The sequence below is a fragment of the Mastigoproctus giganteus genome, chromosome 3 (genome assembly GCF_048544385.1).
Source record: "Mastigoproctus giganteus isolate SK-2022 chromosome 3, ASM4854438v1, whole genome shotgun sequence".
Classification (NCBI taxonomy): Eukaryota; Metazoa; Arthropoda; class Arachnida; order Uropygi; family Thelyphonidae; genus Mastigoproctus; species Mastigoproctus giganteus.
Genome location: NC_143577.1, coordinates 7,737,969 through 7,758,330, shown reverse-complemented (window position 1 = coordinate 7,758,330; position 20,362 = coordinate 7,737,969). Strand labels below are relative to the sequence as shown.

Genomic DNA, 20,362 nt, shown 5'->3' with positions numbered 1-20,362 from the left:
CAAAACCTTTTTTTAACATTTCTTGGTTTCCTCATGCACATTTCTCCTAATTTGAAACAAAAATTGAAAATCGGATTTAGATGAATCCGGTTTGTTCATTTAATCCAATTTGGGAGGAGGTCCTTCTTAGCGGTTTAGTAGTTTCGCCACTTGTCACTCGTTTGAAGGGGGTTTGGGTTCGAGTCTCGTCGACGACTGGAGGAATTTCTGAAGTCTCTTTCTATCGAAGCCGTAGTTAGTTAATATCAAGTGGAGGGAGTGGAATGTCCCTCGTGAGTTATTCTGGGTTTTTCTTCGCGCACCACAAGCAAATCGTTCAGTGAACACATACACTTCTACCGACACAATACACCAATAAGGATATGGGTTATGCTCAAAAACCATTAGAAAAATCCTCTTGTTTTTATGCCATAAGAAATGCCGCGTTGACCACTGCAGCTGGCACATCAATAAGCCTTTACGCAACCAGCACTTTTGCCAATAGTTCGAAGAATCTCACGGAGTTGTCCAAATCTAGAGCTCGATAATATTCTAATTTTCCAAAAATGGCGCGGCTTCAATCTTCATTATTCAATCTTCGTTATTCAGGTCAAGTTGCTTAGAAATAGTAAAACTACAGATTGTCATTAACCTGAGTAACGGGGACCCTATCCATAGCATTTCCCCCCCCTGCCCACTGTCTTGACTGTGTCGGTGAAATGATGGGATGCACCTTATTGTTGTAATCAGAAATGTTGTCCAGCTGTTAACAGCATTTCAACGATCTAATTCCCAAACACGCCTTGCAAAGTCTTTATCAGATATGAGTGACCATTACCAAAATCTTCAAAAATACAGTGGTATGTCCTGAAATCATTTATCCGCTGCTGTCATCTTCTATTTCTTAAAAGATGCATAATTCGTGAAATGAAATTCATCTGGGACAATACTTTGACTTGTGTTGCTTGGAAATATTTTCTAATGGATCGTTGGATCGCTCACCTTTTTATCTTAAATAACTGATGCGTTCGCTCTCTCATAGATGATGGAGGAAGTCTAGAGCCATTTATGGGCAATATCCTTAAAACTGTTAAACTAAATTTCAGATAGATACGTGGATTACTTTTTGATGGAACTCATCGAAGACCTTCCATTGACTTATAGGGACACGCAGTACCAATCAAATAGTGATCTGTGCTGCTGAAATCAAGGTCCACTGTCACTTGCATCTTCCTACCTATTAATTTTTTTCTGTGGAATGTTTTGAAGGGATTTCCCATCAGAGATTGGGATCCAGTTAACAGGGAATGAAAATTGGGATTAAACACGTTAATTCTGACACTTAACATAAACAGGGACCTGGAAGTGGGAGAGTATCAACAAATCCCTCTACGAAATGAAACAAAACATTTAATAAGAATCGTGAAGTGCGCTAAATTCGCTATCGTAACACGAATTATTCACAAGTATCACAATGGGCCTTGATGACACACGGAAGGGGGTGTCCAACAACGGGTTGTTATCCGTTTGAACGCGACAAGCCACGCCAGACAACTGCGTACATGTCAACGGCAAAGCGGAAGATATTGTCCACACGAAGGGATGACTAATAAGAAGCAGACAAGTGTCAAAAGACTACTGGAAAGGGGTACTTACAGTAGGTGTCCTGGATCAAGCGGTTCACCACCTCCCTTTTCAATTTGCTGTTTCTTTTGCCCATCGTTCGGAGACCCGCGGCGGATCCGTGGAAACCGATGCAACCTGCTGATGCTCTGGCGAACGAAGGCGTTTGTGTCCTTCGCAGTCACCTGACACTCTCGACCCAGAGAGCTTCTCCCTCCCTCTCTTCCTCTCGTGACGCAACTTTCACTTATCTCGGAAATAAAATTAAGCAAATAGATTAGCCGGCGTGGAGATTGGGCGCTCGCGCTGCTAAATATTATTACCGATTAATCCCGTGTCCCTGGCAATTAAGTAACGGATTCTTACGATGATACAGTGTCCCTGCCCCCTTTTTTCCATGCGTTACACACAAAGTGCGCTTAGAGACAAAGAAAGCGACGCATTCAGTCGGATTGATAATGGCGTTTCCTCAGGAAGGAATCCGACTGTCTGGTTGTGCACATGTAAATTAGCTTCACGAATATTCCTTCAGGAACAGGCAAAGATTATGTGAAAATATTTATTTAAACAGCAAACAAACATGCCTTAGTGCGCAGCAACAAAAATAAAGTTATTCACCTCCAAAGCAGAGACTTGGAACTTCATCAAGAAAAAAACGGCCAAGTGCATAAATGAAGAAAAACAATTCAAAGGCTCATGTAAGTGGTGCGGTTGGAGATTCCAGTTGCCTCTTGAAGTATCCAGGGGTATAAAATATCTCCCAGTTTGCTTTGTTAATTGATCTTGCAGTCCTGTTGTTGTAATATCCTTTAGTTCTTGCATAGGATGCTTTCTTAAAGCTCTTTTCGGTGGGTTGAAGTTAATTTGTGAGACGAGGTGAGTGATGGCAATTTATGGTACCATTTACCAGCTGGTTAAATAGGAGTAGATCGGCTTTATATCTTCTTTCTTCCAGCGTTTCGAGTCCAAAGAGTATACACCACTCTTGGTAAGATTTCTCATTATATTCTGATAAACTTTTGAAAGAGACGTATTGCATTGCTTTTTTTTTTGGATATTTTCAATTTCTTGTCTTTGGTAAGCTGCATGTGGGGACCAGGCATGGGAGGAATATTCTAGGGCTAGCCTAACAAAAATTTTGTAAAGATATATGAATAGTGATAATTTATTGGTCTTTGATTCTTTTAAGAAATCCAAGTTTTTTGCTAGCTGCCCTCCCTCCCAATGTTTGAGACATGGACATCAAAGGAAAGTGATTCTTTGATGAAAATATCCAAATTTTTGGCACAACTAACTATTAAGTCAACTAACTATTGTTTCACGTAACGCCAGTTGTCTGTTCGCTATTTGCATCCAACTCAATTAATTCAATGTTAAACATTGTGGGGGACCGAAGTGAGGTACCAATTCGGAATTTCTCTTATTTTGATAACTGCAAGCAATTCTTACAAACACAGTACACCTCCGCATGCAGAACGTTGATTGTACGGTTACAACTACACGAACTGATGCATACCGGTTTGTTCGTGATGAATCGATGGTGATATATTCCCGTTTCGGAACATGGATTTATACACTGCTCGACAAAATTAACAGAACACGTAGAAAACGTGGTGTAACTCGTTCAGCTTGCGATGAACCGGGAAAAGAGTTGGTATGGTGGTGTACCAAAGATTAATGATGAAATGAGGAAAGCGAAAAACCACGGAAGGGTATAACGGACATTTACAAGGGTTGTATAATAATTACCAAAAAGGTCAAATTAGAGAAGTCGATAGAGATGCTCGAAAGAACGATCGCATTACATCAGTACAGCGTATGATCACCATGCTCGATGTAAGGGTGTCTTTCAGATTCTGTGGGAATAAATCCTATTCTTCCACCAGCTCAGACCTTAACTCACCAAATGTCTGAGGAGTTGGCTGTTGGCGTGCAATGCGTCTCCAAGGGCGTCCCACACACGTTCCATCGGATTTAAGTCTAGTGATCGTCCTGGTCACGGCAGTCGTTGGATATCTTCAGTTTCAAGATATACCTCTGCCACTTGAGCTCTATGTGCAGTGGCATTGTCGAGCATGAAAAGAAAATCTGGTCCCAACCGTACCTCTAAAAGGTTGCATATAGGGTTCGAGGATCTGTTCTCGGTACTTCTGAGCAGTTACGATACCCCTGTTAGAAACATGAAGAGAGATGCGACCGTTGATCCACCGGCCCAGACGAGAACATCCACCGTAAGTGTCCCTTTCTTTGATATTGGAGAGATGGTACCACATTCCTTGTTATTTCCAGATAAGATAATGTCTAGAATGTGTTTGTAGGCTAAAACAGGATTCTTCAGAGAACAGAATTCTATCTCTTTTGTCAGGACTGCAAGTCACATGTTTGTGGCACCAGTTTCGACAAGTCTCTGGTGGTCTGGGGTTAATGGGATAAAAAAAACCCACCAAATTATGATATTAGGGTCCCCTGTAAGTGATTACATCTACCAATACATTTATTGTGTCTGTAAATTGCACGCGTTCTCTGGTCTATTTGCCTGTTTTCTGGACGAAAAACCTTACTATCTACGCCTGAGACCGACTAACTCAGCCACCGAGTGAAAAAAAGCCCACTAAAGTTCCTCGCGTCATCGACGGGATTCGAATCTGGGCCTTTTCCACCCGGTGTTGGGAGAATGGTGACGATACCACTGTGCTACCGCGTAGACGGGGTTAATGAGATAGAAACCAGTGGTTTAATTGCGTAGAGTCCACTTGAATTCAGCCCTCTTAACACAGTCCGGTTGGGAATGTTTTTACCCGTGGCCGCAGCAATCTCAATGGATATTTGATGGCAGGACATCGTAGGGTTCCGTCTTGCTGTTAGAGTCAGATAGCGGTCTGTTCTGGTGACGTAGCCCTTGGGCGACCTTGTCCATCCCTTCTTTTAATAGTTCCTGTCTCCTGAAACTGCTTGCATAGTACCGAGATATGAAGAGGTGGCACGTTAGCTTAATTTGTCACGCAGTAACAAATATCCTGACTCGCCAATACTTCTATCTCCATCATATTGCTGTAACGAATACCATCTTAAAATAAAATAAATAAATAAAAAGTGATTGTATTATCCTCATCCTTACAACCTCAAAAAAATTGTCGCCGAGCGATTGGACCTCTCTCTCTTTTTAGAGAACACAGCTGATGGAAATGTAAGCTGGGATTTAATAAACCAATCTATTGAGCTGCTTGACAATGTCATCCAGTGAAACAGAAGAAATTCTGAGAGATTTTTCCGGTAATCGTTTTATTTCTGAAAATTTGTGGCCCCAAAATCTCCCGTTTTAACATTGCAGGATTTTATTGGTGGGACTAGAGACATTTTGAAGGGCAGAGTGGATAAAAATAATCCCCACACATTGGAGGAATTGAAAGTCAATGTATAGAACGAAACTGGCTTTCGATTCCTCCAAAGTGTGGGGATTATTTTTAATGAAACGATGAGAAAAGGAAGGGTGAAATACACCAACATCTTTTCTATAATCCGTTTTGAGCTGATGCCAAAGAGTGCAATCTTCCAGATCAGAATCTGCTGGAATTTTCTACCGTATTTTATTACAATATCTACATATTTGTGGCATGTATCAAATACCAGAATATTTGCGACTACAGTGCAAACCTCGCTCGAATTTACACGAGTCCTGTATTCTCAGCTATGCAGATAGTTCCACCATGATGGTTCAATTCACCCAGTGGAGAAATTTTGTAAACAAACATGACAAAATGCGCACTGTACATAGAAACAATTATTACGACTATAATTATAATTTAGTCGTGTGGATCAGTGAGTCATCAGAGACGAGGCGAGGTTTGCATGCTAATGAGAAACGCTTATTCTCTCTCTCTCTCTCTCTCTCTCTCTCTCTCTCTCTCTCTGTCTCTCTATCAGCATGACACTGACAAACTGGAACTTCGCGTATACCGTGCGTTGATTAGTAATGATCGAGGTCCACAAAAGTGGACTTCAAACTGGGCCAGGTTTATCCAAAACTTTGCTGTTTACTATGCAAATAGTGCCCTTGAAACGTGGACAATGTCCTCATACCATATTAGCAAAGCGTCTCTCGAAAGATAACCGGCATAGAAGACTGAGTAGGGTGAAATAGGGGAGTGGACGATAAGAGAGACACCAGCAACTTAGTCTGTATTGCGTCATACATAATGTCAGAAAATCTGGTGTGTTCTATGGTCGATTTGCTGTTTGCTAGACAAAAAACCTGAGTTACCTAGAAAAATTCCAAACTATCCTCGCCTGAGACCGATTAACTCAGCCACGTTGCAAAAATATCCATAAAATTCGTCGCCTCATTGGCGGGATTCGAACTCAGATCTTATTCTATTTGACGTGGGGTGGTGATTATATCAACTGTACTACCCAGGAGGGCCAGGACGAGAAGTGTATGTTCCCGGTCTATGGCTGTTCTTGGGCATATGCTTATCTCCACCTAATTGTTTCTGTGGTGGAATACAGAATCTCTGTAAAACGGGCTTGACAGTGTATTAATGTGTGTTTGGGTATTTATTAGTGTATGTGTTGTTTATGTCAGGCCACTTTGCCACCAGGGAGCAGCTAGCACCTAGTTAGCTGATTCCTGGTGTCAGTCCCTCGGCACTGGAACTGGACCTGGTCCAGTAATCTGTGCTAAGCACAAGGTCCAGCATCCATTGCACCAATGGATGCACCAATGTGTGCCATACCAGTGATTATCAGCAATCTCGCACTCAGGGTGCCCAATCCTGAGTACCAGCATATAAGAGCAATAATAATAATAAATCCCAAACTCAGGGGAAGAAAAAAACCAAACTCTGCAAAAAAAAAAAAAAACTCGTTGGAGAGGGACAGGGAGGCGAGAAGTGGTTTTATTACGAAATTTCACCCCTGCTAAGCTTAACGCACACGTTCTCTTTGTGGTGGGCGGCACATTTGGTAGGATCGAGGTCCTCGCCACACCGGGTGGAAAAGACCTCAGTTCGATGACACAAGGAATTTTTATGATCCTTTTTTCACAACGTGGTTTCACAACTTGATTTAAAACCTTTAGACTTTACAAATGAAACAACTGTTACTGTGCAACATTTGCACAGTAACAGTTGTTTCATTTTTAACAATATTTTAGATAAAATTGACAGGAGGAAAGAAGATATCGTTGTGAGTCAGTGCAGAGTTTTAATTCTAAAACAAGTTTATAGTTTATGCATTTGATTTTTAACTTCTAGGTGCTTCAACTGAACTGTATAAAACACCATAAACAACCTTTAGAGAGAGGCGAGGGTAGCAGGGTTTTTTTATCCCGGAAACTCTGGTTTTTCATCCATAAAACAGAAAATCGACCATAGAATACATGCAATTTACGAATAGTATACACTGAGCAATATAGCATTGGTCGCTGATGCTCCTAAAAGTCTACAACAACAACAACAACAGATCTCTTTTTGAAATTTTTTCGCGAATTTCAACTTTTTCCGGGTACTCCTCATTACCTTTGATTGCCCTCCTCCTGGAAGAGTTCGTTGCCTGTGAGTGCGCGGTGACCATAAATGGATGCAGATGGTCTGGAAGGGTGGACACGTAACCTGGACAGTTCCTTGTTGACATGTCGCATGCATAGCTTCGTGCGGTTTACGCTAGATATACACTCTCCTATTCGCTCGTAATAATTGGAAACGAGACTCATCGGACCATGAGACCCGTCTCCAATCACCCAGTTGAAGCGTAGAGTCCTGTGTCGTGGTGTTAGCAATGGGACACTGGTGGGTCCCATAACCTATTGCAGTTAATGATCGCCTGATGGTCCTGGTGGAGACATTTCTGGCACCCCCCCCTCGTTGAAGGCGGTGATTTGTGCTACTGTCGACGGCCACCTTTAACCACCGCCTTTCTACATCCACAGCGCTGTCCACGATGAGATGTTATTCCGGAAATGGTGTATTCCCGATACACTCATGATTCTGTCGAACGAGTAACACATGCGCCGGACACCCACTATCATCCCTCTTTCAAAGTTTGGACGTTTATCCATACTAACATTGAATGCAGTGTACCTATATACCTGCCAAGTGGTGGGTTCGCCCACTAGGGAGAGGGGTGAGAGCGTCGCGTTGCTCAGGAAATCAGGTATCCCACGATTTCTGTCCTTTCAGTGTACATTAACCAAACGCTCACCATTTAATCAGCTCATTAAACTACGAGCTTATTTCTCTGGCTGGAAATTTCGTTCTTTTCTCGAAAACACCAACATAATTTGGTTAATGGGAGCCCATCATTCCAGGCTATAATCAGCACGCGGAAAATTGCATCCCACGTGAGTAAGGGCGTGTCTGGATGTCTGTCGTGTTATCGGCTTCTGTTTTATTCCACGTGACACCTTTTCATAAATATGTCAGATTATTCGTGCCCTTGTTCGGATGAACAGCAGGAGTTCGCTCTTCACAGAGAAAACGGTTTGTATTTATAGATCATACACGTTAGGTTTAGATGGAGCGAAATTTCCTAATTAATCTTAAAGTAATCTTAAAGAGATAAAGCCCGCATAGCGTTAGATACTCTCGTGCCTAAAATCTTCTATAGAATGGAATCGATACCATTCTGATGATGTGTTTACCAAAACATCACCACGTGATGTTCATGACTAGCAATAGTAGTGCGATGAGCTTCGTGTTGCAATTTCTACTATACATTAAAAAGGTTTTCCTCCTAGTGATCTTTATTAGAGCCAATGGGAGAAGAGAGCGAGGCAATTACGTCACTATAAATGCAATTAATTATTGACAACTGCCTCCATAACGTTTACCAACCTCGTGGACGTGATTCACTGGCTAAATTTTGATATTTCATTGTAACATTTTTTGTTTATTAATGAATATTGTATATTTGTAAATACTCTAGTTTAATATTTTGTAAATATTTTAAATACTTGTATAGTTTGTAAATATTCTGGTCCTGCTCTTTGGGATGTAACAATATTCCTCATGTGGTAGGATGTTTATCCCTCCATCCCGCAGTTTTAAAATGGGAAAACGAATTCCCGATTAAAAACAGCGGCGAATGTGGGGAAAAACACCCTAGGCATATCAACTTAGGAGGACAGTGGGCGGGGAAAGCAGTGCCAACTACCAATCACTGCTTTGTTCTTCTGTTTGTTGAAATATGAGACTCACAACTTGTCACTCACTGCTTTCTCACTGTTTTGCTTGCGGCCATGTTATAGAGTGTACATTGTTCTGGAGTTTTACCGTGATATTTATTCGACCTTGAGAATGCCGCGCACTACAAATGCACAGGTAAATAATTATGTAGGTCATTTCCTGATTAGATATCGACCAGTGCGTTTCTACAGGTCTGTCTTTTACGTAGAAAAGATTTGACGTAGTCCGTAGGCCTCTAATTTTACGTAGAACAGCATGCGCAGGGTGGGCAAACAAAGTGAGCAGACGCGAAGCCCCTAGTTAATTATTATTATTATTTATTAACGATCTGTTAAGAGCATTCGAAGCTTGTTGTATAAGGTTTCAGATAACATAAAGGTTGGCAGGGGGGTTAATGGTAGCAATCAGGGTAAGCAACTGCAAGATCTAGAAAAATTAGACATATGGGATGAAAAATGCCAACTGAAATTTAATACTGTAAGTACGATATGTGGGTACCAGTAATCCTAGATGTACCATCTGTGAAAGTAGTGGACTACACTCAGAGTATTGGAGAATGGAAAAAAGACCTGGGAGTAATACAGCAGGCAGACTGAAGTTCTGTCTACAGACAGGAAACAAGAACAGCTCGTGGAGTTTTGTCAATGATATACAGGAATTTTTCAAACAGGTATTAGTAGGTGATTATCCCAATGGTTAGGACTCATCTTGAGTACTACATACAAGTCTGGAAGCTTTATTTAGGATCGATGTTCTGCCATGTACAACTGCCTGAACGGGTGCAGAGCAAGGGAACGACCAAGAAAAGCTTCAGTTCTGCTAACTGCAGCATCTGCAGACCAGGCACCTGCGAGGTGATCTCATTGAGGTGTTTAAGGCTTTTAACGGATTGAGCAAGCTCAATTCGAGTCTACTCATACTAAATAATTCGAATATATTAATAATCTTGGAAGATCAATTATGATCAGAAGCGATTTTACGTGTTTGTTTGAAATTACTTTCTTAGGAATAAAAGAAGTTGAGCTTTTGATTGTGAGTAGACACTTCAGTAGAGAATTTGAGAAAACTATTTGGCGAGTTTGATTTTCATGGTAAGTTAATTTGATGAGATATTTGTTTGGCATGTCAAATTGCCTTATCACAGAACAAAGTTCATACCAGGCCGGAGGTCTCGTTAGAGTCAAGTTATCGTGATACGGGCTGTGGTAATCCCCACCCCCTCCACGGGAATTAGGGGTGAAGAATTCCACGAAATATTTAATAATCATTGGTGCAGTTTATTATGACTTTTGCTATCCTGACTTATCCCAAATTGCTTTCTTAATTGCAATTCAATAAGCTTAAAATGATTTATTGAGTCTGAATATTCTGAACTTATTCCTCATCGTTGAAACAACAATCTTGCAGAAAGAAGCTGTGGAGACGTATGAACAACATCTTATGTAGCGCGGCAAGCGCAAGTCAGTTCAAATCAGCCTTGGTGTACTGTGATGAATACAGAACTCTGTAAAAGGTCCTAAATGTGTTTAATGTTATGTTTGTGCAGTGTGCGCGTATCGTGTGCTTTAGTTGCTTCTGGCCACCACAAAGCTCTCCAGGTGATCGCCTGGAGAGCCTTGTGTGGCGATCCTGGTTTGTCACCAGGATCGCCTTCCTGGTGACAAACCAGGAATGCGATAACCTGGAGAACTTTGCCCATTGCCCGTCTACACCATGAGGAGGTGGGACACAACTACGCATGTACGAGGACCGACCTCGAAAACCTCGGTACCACAGCAGAAGGAAAAATAAATAAATAAAGGTACGGTGGACATCTAAATAAAATATTAAAAGGAAGAAGCCTAGAGACCAACTTTGCTGGTAGGCAAAACATAAGTGGAACCATTTTGTGTTACACATTTAATAAGTATACTGGTGTGCAAAATTTAAGGACCGGTCAGTTTTTCACCTGTAGCTTCTCATAGGAGTGGCCTGGATATGGGAAAACCATACCAAAGGAACCCCGTGAGGTACAGAAATGATGAGGGAAACAACACCGACACACACAACGGAAACAAAACAGTACAGAGGGACTTTATTCAAAAATGGCAAAATAGCACTGGCTGCCATGATACAGATGCATCACTGCCAAAGATGGAAAAAAGGGAAGAGGTGGTCCTCAGTAGAAGATATGGCCACCCCTAATGTCGATGAAAGCCTTGCATCGCCTGTCCATACTTAGAAGAACGTTGTTGATATGTTCTTGCGGTAACATCGTCCATTACTCTGTCAGCGCCATCTTCAGCTGACGAACATTTTCTGGTGGGTGTGAACGTGCCGCTAGGCGTCTCCCCAGAGCGTCCCGTAAGTGTTCGATGGGATTTAGATCGCAGGAACGGGCAGGCCAATCTATACGAACAATGTCCTCACCTTCCAAAAGCATATCACAGCTGCAGTGCGATAGGGGGAGGGGGTGATCATCCATAAACACGAACTCGGGGCCACCTCGGAACAGACACACATGGGGAAAGATTACCTCAGTACAGTAGCGTGCACCAGTTACAGTACCGCCTTCCAGTACCTGGTGTTGTGTACGTCCATCCAAGACAACACATCCCCAGACGAGAACAACTCGACCGCCACATCGATCCCTTTCAGTGATGTTTGCGGGGTGATACCGTGTGCCAACTTCTCGCCAGATTAGCTGACGTCCAGGATCGCTGCTGAGACTGAATCTACTCTCATCAGTAAAGAGTACCTTAAGTAAAGATTTTGTGGTTGTAACCTTTAGAAATAGTGGTGGTCTTTAAGTTTTGCACACCAGTGTATAAGCTAAAAAATCTTTTTTTTTATTGGGTTTCACTGAATTAAAAAAAAAAAAAAGCTGAATTTTGAGAAATATAATCTGAAATAGTTAAGCAAGAACATACGAAACTGTTGAAAAAAATTGATTCAAACAAGTACACTGCTCGACAAAATTAACGGAACAAAATATTTTTATTAATATTTTGTTGTGATCAATGTGGCCGAAGGCGAATATTTGATATGATAGACATCCTGGCATGCAAATTCCGAATATCCAATAGAAATCGATCTACCATCTCAGAGAGCTTCACATTTTGTAAATTATTCATGCATTTACACGGCTTGCGGCCACATCACTTCATTCCCGTTTCTCGGCTTGCTCAGTGAGATTGCCACATCTCCTGCACTCAGCATTGCAAACCATCATCGTTTAGATGATTCTTTGTGATGACAGGCAATTGGAGGTAGGGGTAGCACTTTGGCTTAATGTGTCACGCAGTGTCGTCTCGGCACTATTATTTTTATTATTGCTGTATTTATTTATTTAGTTTTTCTTTTTTTCTATGTCCTATCCACTGAAATCTCAGGAAATTAGGTGGCCAGAGTAAATATCTAAAATATTGGTGGATCTGATCTGATCTGCCTCCACAGGGTATAGTGTGGGCAATGGTGGGTCCCATTAGGGGCCCAACGGCTAAAAGGCCAGATGAACAACGTACAAAACATTACACACCACAATATGAATACACTTTTAAACCTCTGGCCTCGACAGTGTTCTGTAGAGGCCAGAACAATGGAAAGTACGCGGAGATGGAAGAAACCTGTGGTGCAATTAGACCCTCAAACACACTATGGAAACAGTGTCAGGAGACAGAAATCATTACAAGAAGAACTGGCCAAGGTCAACCAGAAAGAGACCGCTATCTGCCTCTAATAGCAAGACGGAACCCTACGATGTCCTGTCATCAATTGCCTTTTGAGGTTGCTGTGGCCACAGGAGAAAACATTTCCAACCGGAGTGTGTTCATAAAGCTCAGTTCAAGTGGACTCTATGAAAGGAAGCCAGTGGTTTCCTTTTCATTAACTCCGTCTGCGCGCGTAGCACAGCGGTATCGTCGCCGTCCTCCCCACAATGGGTGGAAAAGGCCCGGGTTCGAATCCCGTCGATGACTAGATTAACTCGCATGGGCTTTTTTGACTCAGTGGCTGAGTTAATCGGTCTCAGGCGTAAAAAGCAAGGTTTTCCCCCAGAAACTGGGGGTTTTTTCGTCCAGCAAAACAGACAAATCGACCAGAGAACACACGCAATTTATAGACAAAATACATATACGGGTATATGTAAGAAATTACAGGTGGTCCTAATATAATTTGAATTTTGAATTTTCCATTAACCCCAACCCCCCGCATATCTCGTCAAAACTGGGACTATGAACGTGTGACTTCGAGCCCTGACAAAGTGTGCAGTTTTTGTCTCTGATGAGCTTTCTCTCCATTTTAATTCTAGAAGATATTTCATCTCGAGAAACGAGGAAGGCGGTACCATACCATCCCTCCTACATCACTTACTGTGGTGGCGGTGTTCTCTTGTAGGGCGGAATAATGATCAACCGCCGCATCCCTTTCCATGTTTTTGATGGACGTACCGTAATTGCGCAGATGTATGGAGAACAGACCCTCGGTACCTCTGTGCAGATTCCAAAATCCTATGTGCTACTTTTAGGGGTGCAGTTGGCCCAGATTTTCTTTCCTTGCTCGACAACGCCACTGCTCAAGTGATGTCGGAATATCTCGAAACTGAAGATATCCAACAACTGGAGTGGCCAGCACAATCACCAAACTTAAGTCCGTGCTTCAAAGTGCTACCCCTACCTCCGATCGAGCATGTGTGGGACTCCCTTGGGCGTCTCACTGCTGGTGGAAGAATGGGATTTATTGCCACAAAATCTTGTAGATGCCCTTATAACGAGCAAGGTTCATTGCTGTCAGTCCTGTTTAGCCGTCGGAGGGGATCAACGCCGTACTGATGTCATGCGACTTTATTTTTGAGCACCTTGTATCGGCTTCTGTAATGTGTGACCTCTTTGATAATTCTAATACAACCCCTATAGGTGTCCCTTGCACTTGTCCGAAGTGTTTCACTGTTTACTCATTTCATTGTTATTCTATGGTACACCACCATACGGAATTTTGTCCCGTTTCATTACAAACTGCACGAGATATACCACGTGTTCTATTAATTGTGACGAGCAGTGTATTTATATTACATTGCATCAATGACAGTTAATCACAGTGACAATAGTTCACGACAAGAAAAACAGCCAATTAAGGCACGAATATACACTGGTACTCAAAGAAATTGCATCACCTAGGAAATTCACATTTCTAACCCTTTATCGCGATGGTATGTTATCTGACAGGTGCTCTCAAAATATTCCAAAATGAGCATTTGCAACAGTTTTGGTAAACACGACAATTATGGCTGAAATGTTATCAGAAATTGTTTCAGTTTATCATTTTAAATGGAAAACAAAATGAAAAGTTCACCAGGTGCAAACTAATATTTAGTTGAACCGCCTCTGGCGCTGATGACATCAGCACACCGCCGAGGCATTGGCAAGATCAATTTCTGAAGATAATCAACTGATAGTTCGTTGTTCTAAACATCAATTATGGCTTCCACAAAGGGTCTTTGATTTCTTTCTGGCAACTGCAGATTCCACACAATGCCAACAGTTGTGTATAGGATTCAGGCTCGGCCGGGCTGTTTCCTGGCCAGCTAACAGTTGTAATGGACCGTCCTTCCAACCATCTTTTCACCTGTAACAAATGTAAACACATTGTTGTCAAACCTCTAATGCAGAAATGAAACTAAAGCAACTACAGAAGTGCCTACTTACACTTTTCGCCCCACCCCCGATGACAAGGAGCAGAGTCATCCTGAAAGATGCAGTTACTTGGCAGGTTGAAATGGTCTCTAATGGTTAGCAGCAATTTGCTTTCCAATACAGTATAGCCAGGTATCCATTGGCATTTATGGAACCTTTTATAAACTGCTCGTGACCTACTTCCCGATAAGAAATGCACCCCCATATCATTTGTCTGGTAGGGAATTTCACTGTAAACACCACTGGATGGTATTCTTCATCGTGTCTACGGCGAATCGATTGTCTCCTATTAGAGCCATGAAGGTTGAACTTCTTCTCATCCGAGAAAATAACTGACTTCCACTGCTCGGGGGTGGCTCCATTTGACATGCTCCTTACACCAAATGAATCGGGTCTTTTTCATTTTTTGTGTGAGGAGGGGCTTCTTCTTAGGACGACAAGTCCATTTTTGAAGAGGTGTCTTCTGACTGTTACTGCACTTGCTACCACTCCTGTATGTTCTTCAGATTCTCTTTTCAGCTCAGACAAAGAAGCTTTACGGTTTTAAGGCATAAGCGCTCAAAACGCGGTCCTGTTTTAGCATAGAGACTGGTTTGCGTCCGGTTCCTTTTTCTCTATCAGCAGAACCAGAATTCTTGAGTTTGAAAAGAAATCTATTCACTGTCGGAGCACTGATTACAAGACACTCGATACGCAATATGACTGGAAGAACATCCTTCCTCACTTAAAGGAACTCTTTCTTCAACTGCACTTAACTCGCCATCCTGACACAGTCAAGGAATGACTACAACTCTTGCAGAGCGTGCTTATATAGCTGAAAGTAACGGCTGATGCAATATTACGTCATCACATACGCGTGTCAATCTTATCTGATGCAATCTGTAAGAAATATTGCCATATACTGACGTTATTCGGACGACAATTACAATTTTAAGGGGTGATGCATTTTCTTTGAACACCAGTGTATGACTTAAAAATTCAAAATTATCCATAAAAGTTCAAGAGTTCAAATGAGTTCAGGATTTTATTCAAGGTCAAAAGGAAAAATAGATGACAGCCTTAAAGCAAATCACAGAATTTTAGGTAAAGGTGTTTTTACACGACCCAAACAACGTATGTGCACAATATCTTTAGATAACAATAAAATTTATAAAGAAGGGGTAACATTTGTGTTATTTGTTGACAGTAACATGTGACTTGGAAGGTACATCCACGAAATTCAGACAGTAATTGCCGCCTTTTTAGAAAGACAGAACGTGAAAATTTTTTAAACAATTGAAAGAAGAAGGGGAATAAAAAAAAACAGATTCCTAACGCGTAGAAACGTGACCAGAGACCAAGAATAACTGTAAATGAATTCATCGTTACAGGGCACAGAAGTGCCCTGTAACGATGGGTAGAATCCTAAACAGAACGTTACATGGGTAACGTTCTGTTTAGGGGTAACGTTCTGTTTAACGTTACATGGGTAGAATCCTAAACAGAACCACAAAAACAGAATTCAGAGGTGAAGAGATGGAAGTAGACAAGTTTAAAATTCAATGATCTTTGTTCAGTTAAAAGACAGCTAAAAAACAAATCGGGAGATAACCAGTTATGAGTTATTTCATTAACAAAAACTACACAAGAGATAAATTATTTTGTGATTAAACCTTTTTGGGAGTTAACGATGATCATTGAAAATTTTAAGGATTCGCTGTTTTTCTTGTTTTGGACTGAAGAACAAATCAATTTGAATTCCACCGAATTCGGCAGGAATTCAAATTGAGAGATCCAGAAAGAACTTGTAGGGCAGGGGTAGAAACAGTTCTACATGCCCTGACCAGAATAAGGAGGAAACTTCGCTTGGTTTGTACAGAAGCAATTTAGTACGTCTAAACCAGCGGTCCCCAACCGGTGGTTCGCGAAAGTGTTCCAGGGGGCCGCACTAAAAATTCTGTAATGGCGTCTACTTAGATTTACAGGTCTCAGGCGCAGATAGCAAGGTTTAACCCCCCTCAGAACTTGGGTTTTTTGTCCAGCAAAACAGACAAATCTACTATAGAACACACGCATTTAAGAGACATAAGACCAATGAATAAATGAGGAAGAAGAAAAGTTGGTTCTGTGAGTTTCAAGTTGGACAGTAAAATGATGTTACTGGTTGCGGCACGTGTTTGAACTGCTTTGAAAGACAGAACGGGAATTATAGAAGCCAATTCAGAAGAACAGTGCCCATGGAAGTATCTGTAGAAAAGGCATGCAGCAGAAACAGTACGTCTGTGAGAAAGCGAGTGGAGAGACTCTGTTAGAGATGAATCATTAATTAACCTAACTGCCCTCTTCTGAATGGAATCAAGAAGCCTGAGAGAGGTTTTGGGGGCACCACCCCAGATGTGGGAACAATATTCCATGGCAGGGCGGATTTGCGATTTTTACAGAGTCAACAACTATTCGAAAGAAGAGTAACGCCCCGAGCGAAAGAAAATGCCCAGTTTTTTAGATGCAGAGGAAGCAATATTTGTAATGTGCTTATCCAAGAGAAATTAGAAGTCAGGGTAATCGCCAAGATCTTGCCTAGAAATCAGAGCGACATCGAAGATAAGCATGGGAGCAGAAGAATCCTTTTGGCGAGATATAAGGCAGGACTGAGTTTCAGAAGGATTGAAATCAAGTTTTCTCTTTTCCCCACTGGAGAATTACCTGGTGATCAGCATTTGAGGAATTCGCAGTGGATACTCGAGATTTTGAAGCTGTTTGAGCAGGCAAGGTTTCTCAAACTGGAAGATGGAATGAAATGTGTTATCATCAGCAAAACTATGGATAGGAATTCCGGTTAATGGAAGAAGGTCATTAATATACAAGAGGAAAAGAGTGGGACAAAGAACTGAATCTTGGGGAATACCATCATTAGTGGATAAGTTAAAAGACAGAGAGCCGTCTACTATCAGCCGCAGTGAGCGGCCAGAGAGAAAACTGGATACGCTGCTACAAAGAATAGCTGGCAAACCACAGGAAGCTTATTTAGGAGACCTTTATGCCAAACACGCCATTGAAATGTCAAGAGCAATGGCTTGAGTTTGACCAAACTTTCCAATTGAATTCGTCTATAAAATATCACCAGTGGGACGACAATGACGGAATCCACACTGGTGTTTGTTGATCGGATGAAAGATTTCCAGATAGTTTAAGAGTTGGAAGTTAATTGATTTCTACAACCCTGGCAGATAAACGATTTAAGTGAGAAATGAAACTAGGACGATTATGTAACATAAATCCAAGAAATTTTGTGGTTAGTAACAAAATGGATAGTTTTACCATTGATTTTAATTATAGGAGGACGAGTTAATGATAAATTATCTTTGAAAATCATCATACAAGTTGTACTGTGCTAAGCGTTGACCAATCATAAAGGTAAAATGGAAGTTTATTGTCCTAAAATAGAATTCGCGTTTTCTGCTAAAGAAAGAAGAGAATTTCTATAAAAAAAATAACTAGATCATCTGCATATGCCAGTGACGTATAATTTGAAAAATTAGAGATAGAGGCCATGATAGAGGAAAGACCTACAAATACCTGGGGATGATGTGGGCTCAGCAGTTAGAGAACAAAGAGATAGATCAACGCCTGCTTGGCTGAAAAATACCACCAGGGCCTCAGAAGCCTGCTCAAATAAATGCTGAATCCTTAAACACCCATGCAGTCCCAGTGCTAACACAGTCCTTCCGGATCACAGATTAGACCAACACTGAGCTGGAGGATATCATGAGAAAGACAAGGAAAATGATGACCAAGAACTACCAGCACCACCCGAAGTCAGCTGTGGAGAGACTGACGATAGCTCGGAAAGAGGGAGGAAGAGGACTGATAGACCTCATCAAGCGACAGAAAACGGTGATAGCTAACGTGAAGGATTACTTCCAGAAAAACGCAGCAACACTTTATCAGACCATATGGAAGGTAGACAAGCAGCATATTCCACTCAACCTAAGCGAAGAGTCCACTTCTGCCCAGACGGCACTCAAGAAGCTAGACAGATGGGCAAGAAGACACTCCATGGTAGACACTACAATGAGGTCCGTCAAGACCACACAGATAAAATAGTTTACAATGCAAGGGTCACGAGTGAGAAGCTTTCCCCGATACTGAAGGATTCATGCTGGCCATCCAAGACCAGGTAATCAACACCAGGGACTATAGAAACTACATCGCAAAAGAGCCAGGAGTGCCAGATGACACATGTCGACGATGCCAACTGGCCTCAGAAACGATCCCACACATCACCGCAGGATTTAAGGTGATCACCCAGACGGAGTACCCTCGAAGACACGATCAGGTAGCCAGGATAATACACCAGAATCTAGCAAGGAAATACCAGTTGATCGAAGAAAGTGTACCGTACTACAAGTACAATAGCAGGCAGTAGTAGAGACCCCAACCCATAAGCTGTACTGGGACCGCGTCATAATAACGGATAAGACAATCCCGCACAACAGACCGGACATAACCCTTGTGGACAAGAAGTAAAAGGCAATTTATCTGATTGACATAGCTGTACCCAACACTGGAAACCTTCAGAAAACCCACGAAGAAAAGATCTGGATGTACTTCCAGAAGAACATCTCTGGAAGTACACTGACATACACATGCACATCTCTTTGATCAGGAGATCAAAGAGATATGGTATATGCAACAAGTAACGATCATCCTGTCAACCACCGGTATAGTGCCAAAGACCCTACATTACAGCCTAGCAGTAATAGGTGTTCTAAAGAACACCAACAAGGAACTCCAGTAAATCGCAATCCTAACACCTTTAGGACAGTCAGAGAGTTTCTCGACCAACAGTAACACCAGTCACCCAATGCACTTGGTAGCATTACTCGTCACGGGGTAAACCCCCCTATCAGGGATAAATAATATAACAACAAATCAGTAATAATATCTGAAGGAGAGCGTGACAGTCCAATTACCCAGATAAACCATGAGAGTTGAGGAATAACACTCAGGGATAACACTCTCAAAGGGGAAATTCGACCACAGCAGATAACTATAATTGATCAAACCAATGGCGATAACAACCAACGATTTATAGAGAGGTTTAAAAACACTCTTACAGATGCTCTCAGTAATCTGTTTGCTCAATTTACACAGCAGTATTTACCTCAAATTTCTGCGCATTCACCACTCCCCAAAATGTAATGTAACCCTCTGAATGAGAAGATACACTTGCTTCGAGAGGAGAATAAGCGGATGTCAGCAGAAATTCAACAAATGAGATACTGTATTGAAGAACTCAACCGTTTCTAACAATTGAGAAAGTACATCGAACGAATGAATGTGAATTGAACAGATATCTCTACTGTGATAACAAAATTAAATCGCAGTCCTCTTGAAGATGGCAGCCGGGATTTGATTTTAGTTTTAACAGTAGAGATATCAGTTTAATTCACAACCAACTCTCAACGTCATCCTGAGTTGCTCTTGCCTAAATGCGGCACTTACCAGATTTTGGGCAAAGTCCCCAACAGACTGCATGCAGTCCTCAGAAACCCAAAGTTACCTGAGTGGCACTCCACAACATACTGGTACCGTTGATAACTGGGTACTTGCAATTCAACCAACTTATCCTACTTCAAGGACAGAAGATAGCTTGACGGACTCTTCCTCACGGGACAATCTTGGAAAAATATTTCAAGTGATGGCAATCAGAATCTACAAATGCATCGGTGATTTTGTTGGAGAATCAACTAACAAAGAGTGGGTACTGTTTGCTCCGTAAGCATAAATCCTACCTATGAGCAGGTAGTGACCATGCAGTAGAGGGGGAGCAGTGGAAAATGCTCGTAGTTAGATGCCACCCAAGAGATGAAATAATTAAATCGATAGAGGTGCTAGAAACAATACCGGAGAGTAGGATTGAGCATGATA

The 20,362-nt window shown here is 41.7% G+C and overlaps 1 protein-coding gene across 1 annotated transcript in view; it reads right to left on the bottom strand.

Moving 5' to 3' along the window:
* Nucleotides 1-1,790, bottom strand: part of LOC150087638 (frequenin-1-like) — a 77,829-nt gene extending 76,039 nt beyond the window's left edge. Inside the window, exon 1 of the mRNA XM_090369896.1 lies at nucleotides 1,636-1,790. Within this exon, the coding sequence (XP_090226022.1) occupies nucleotides 1,636-1,699 (64 nt within the window). The 5' untranslated portion in view covers nucleotides 1,700-1,790. The remainder of the gene's footprint in view (nucleotides 1-1,635) is intronic.
* Between the last annotated feature and the right edge of the window lie 18,572 nt (nucleotides 1,791-20,362).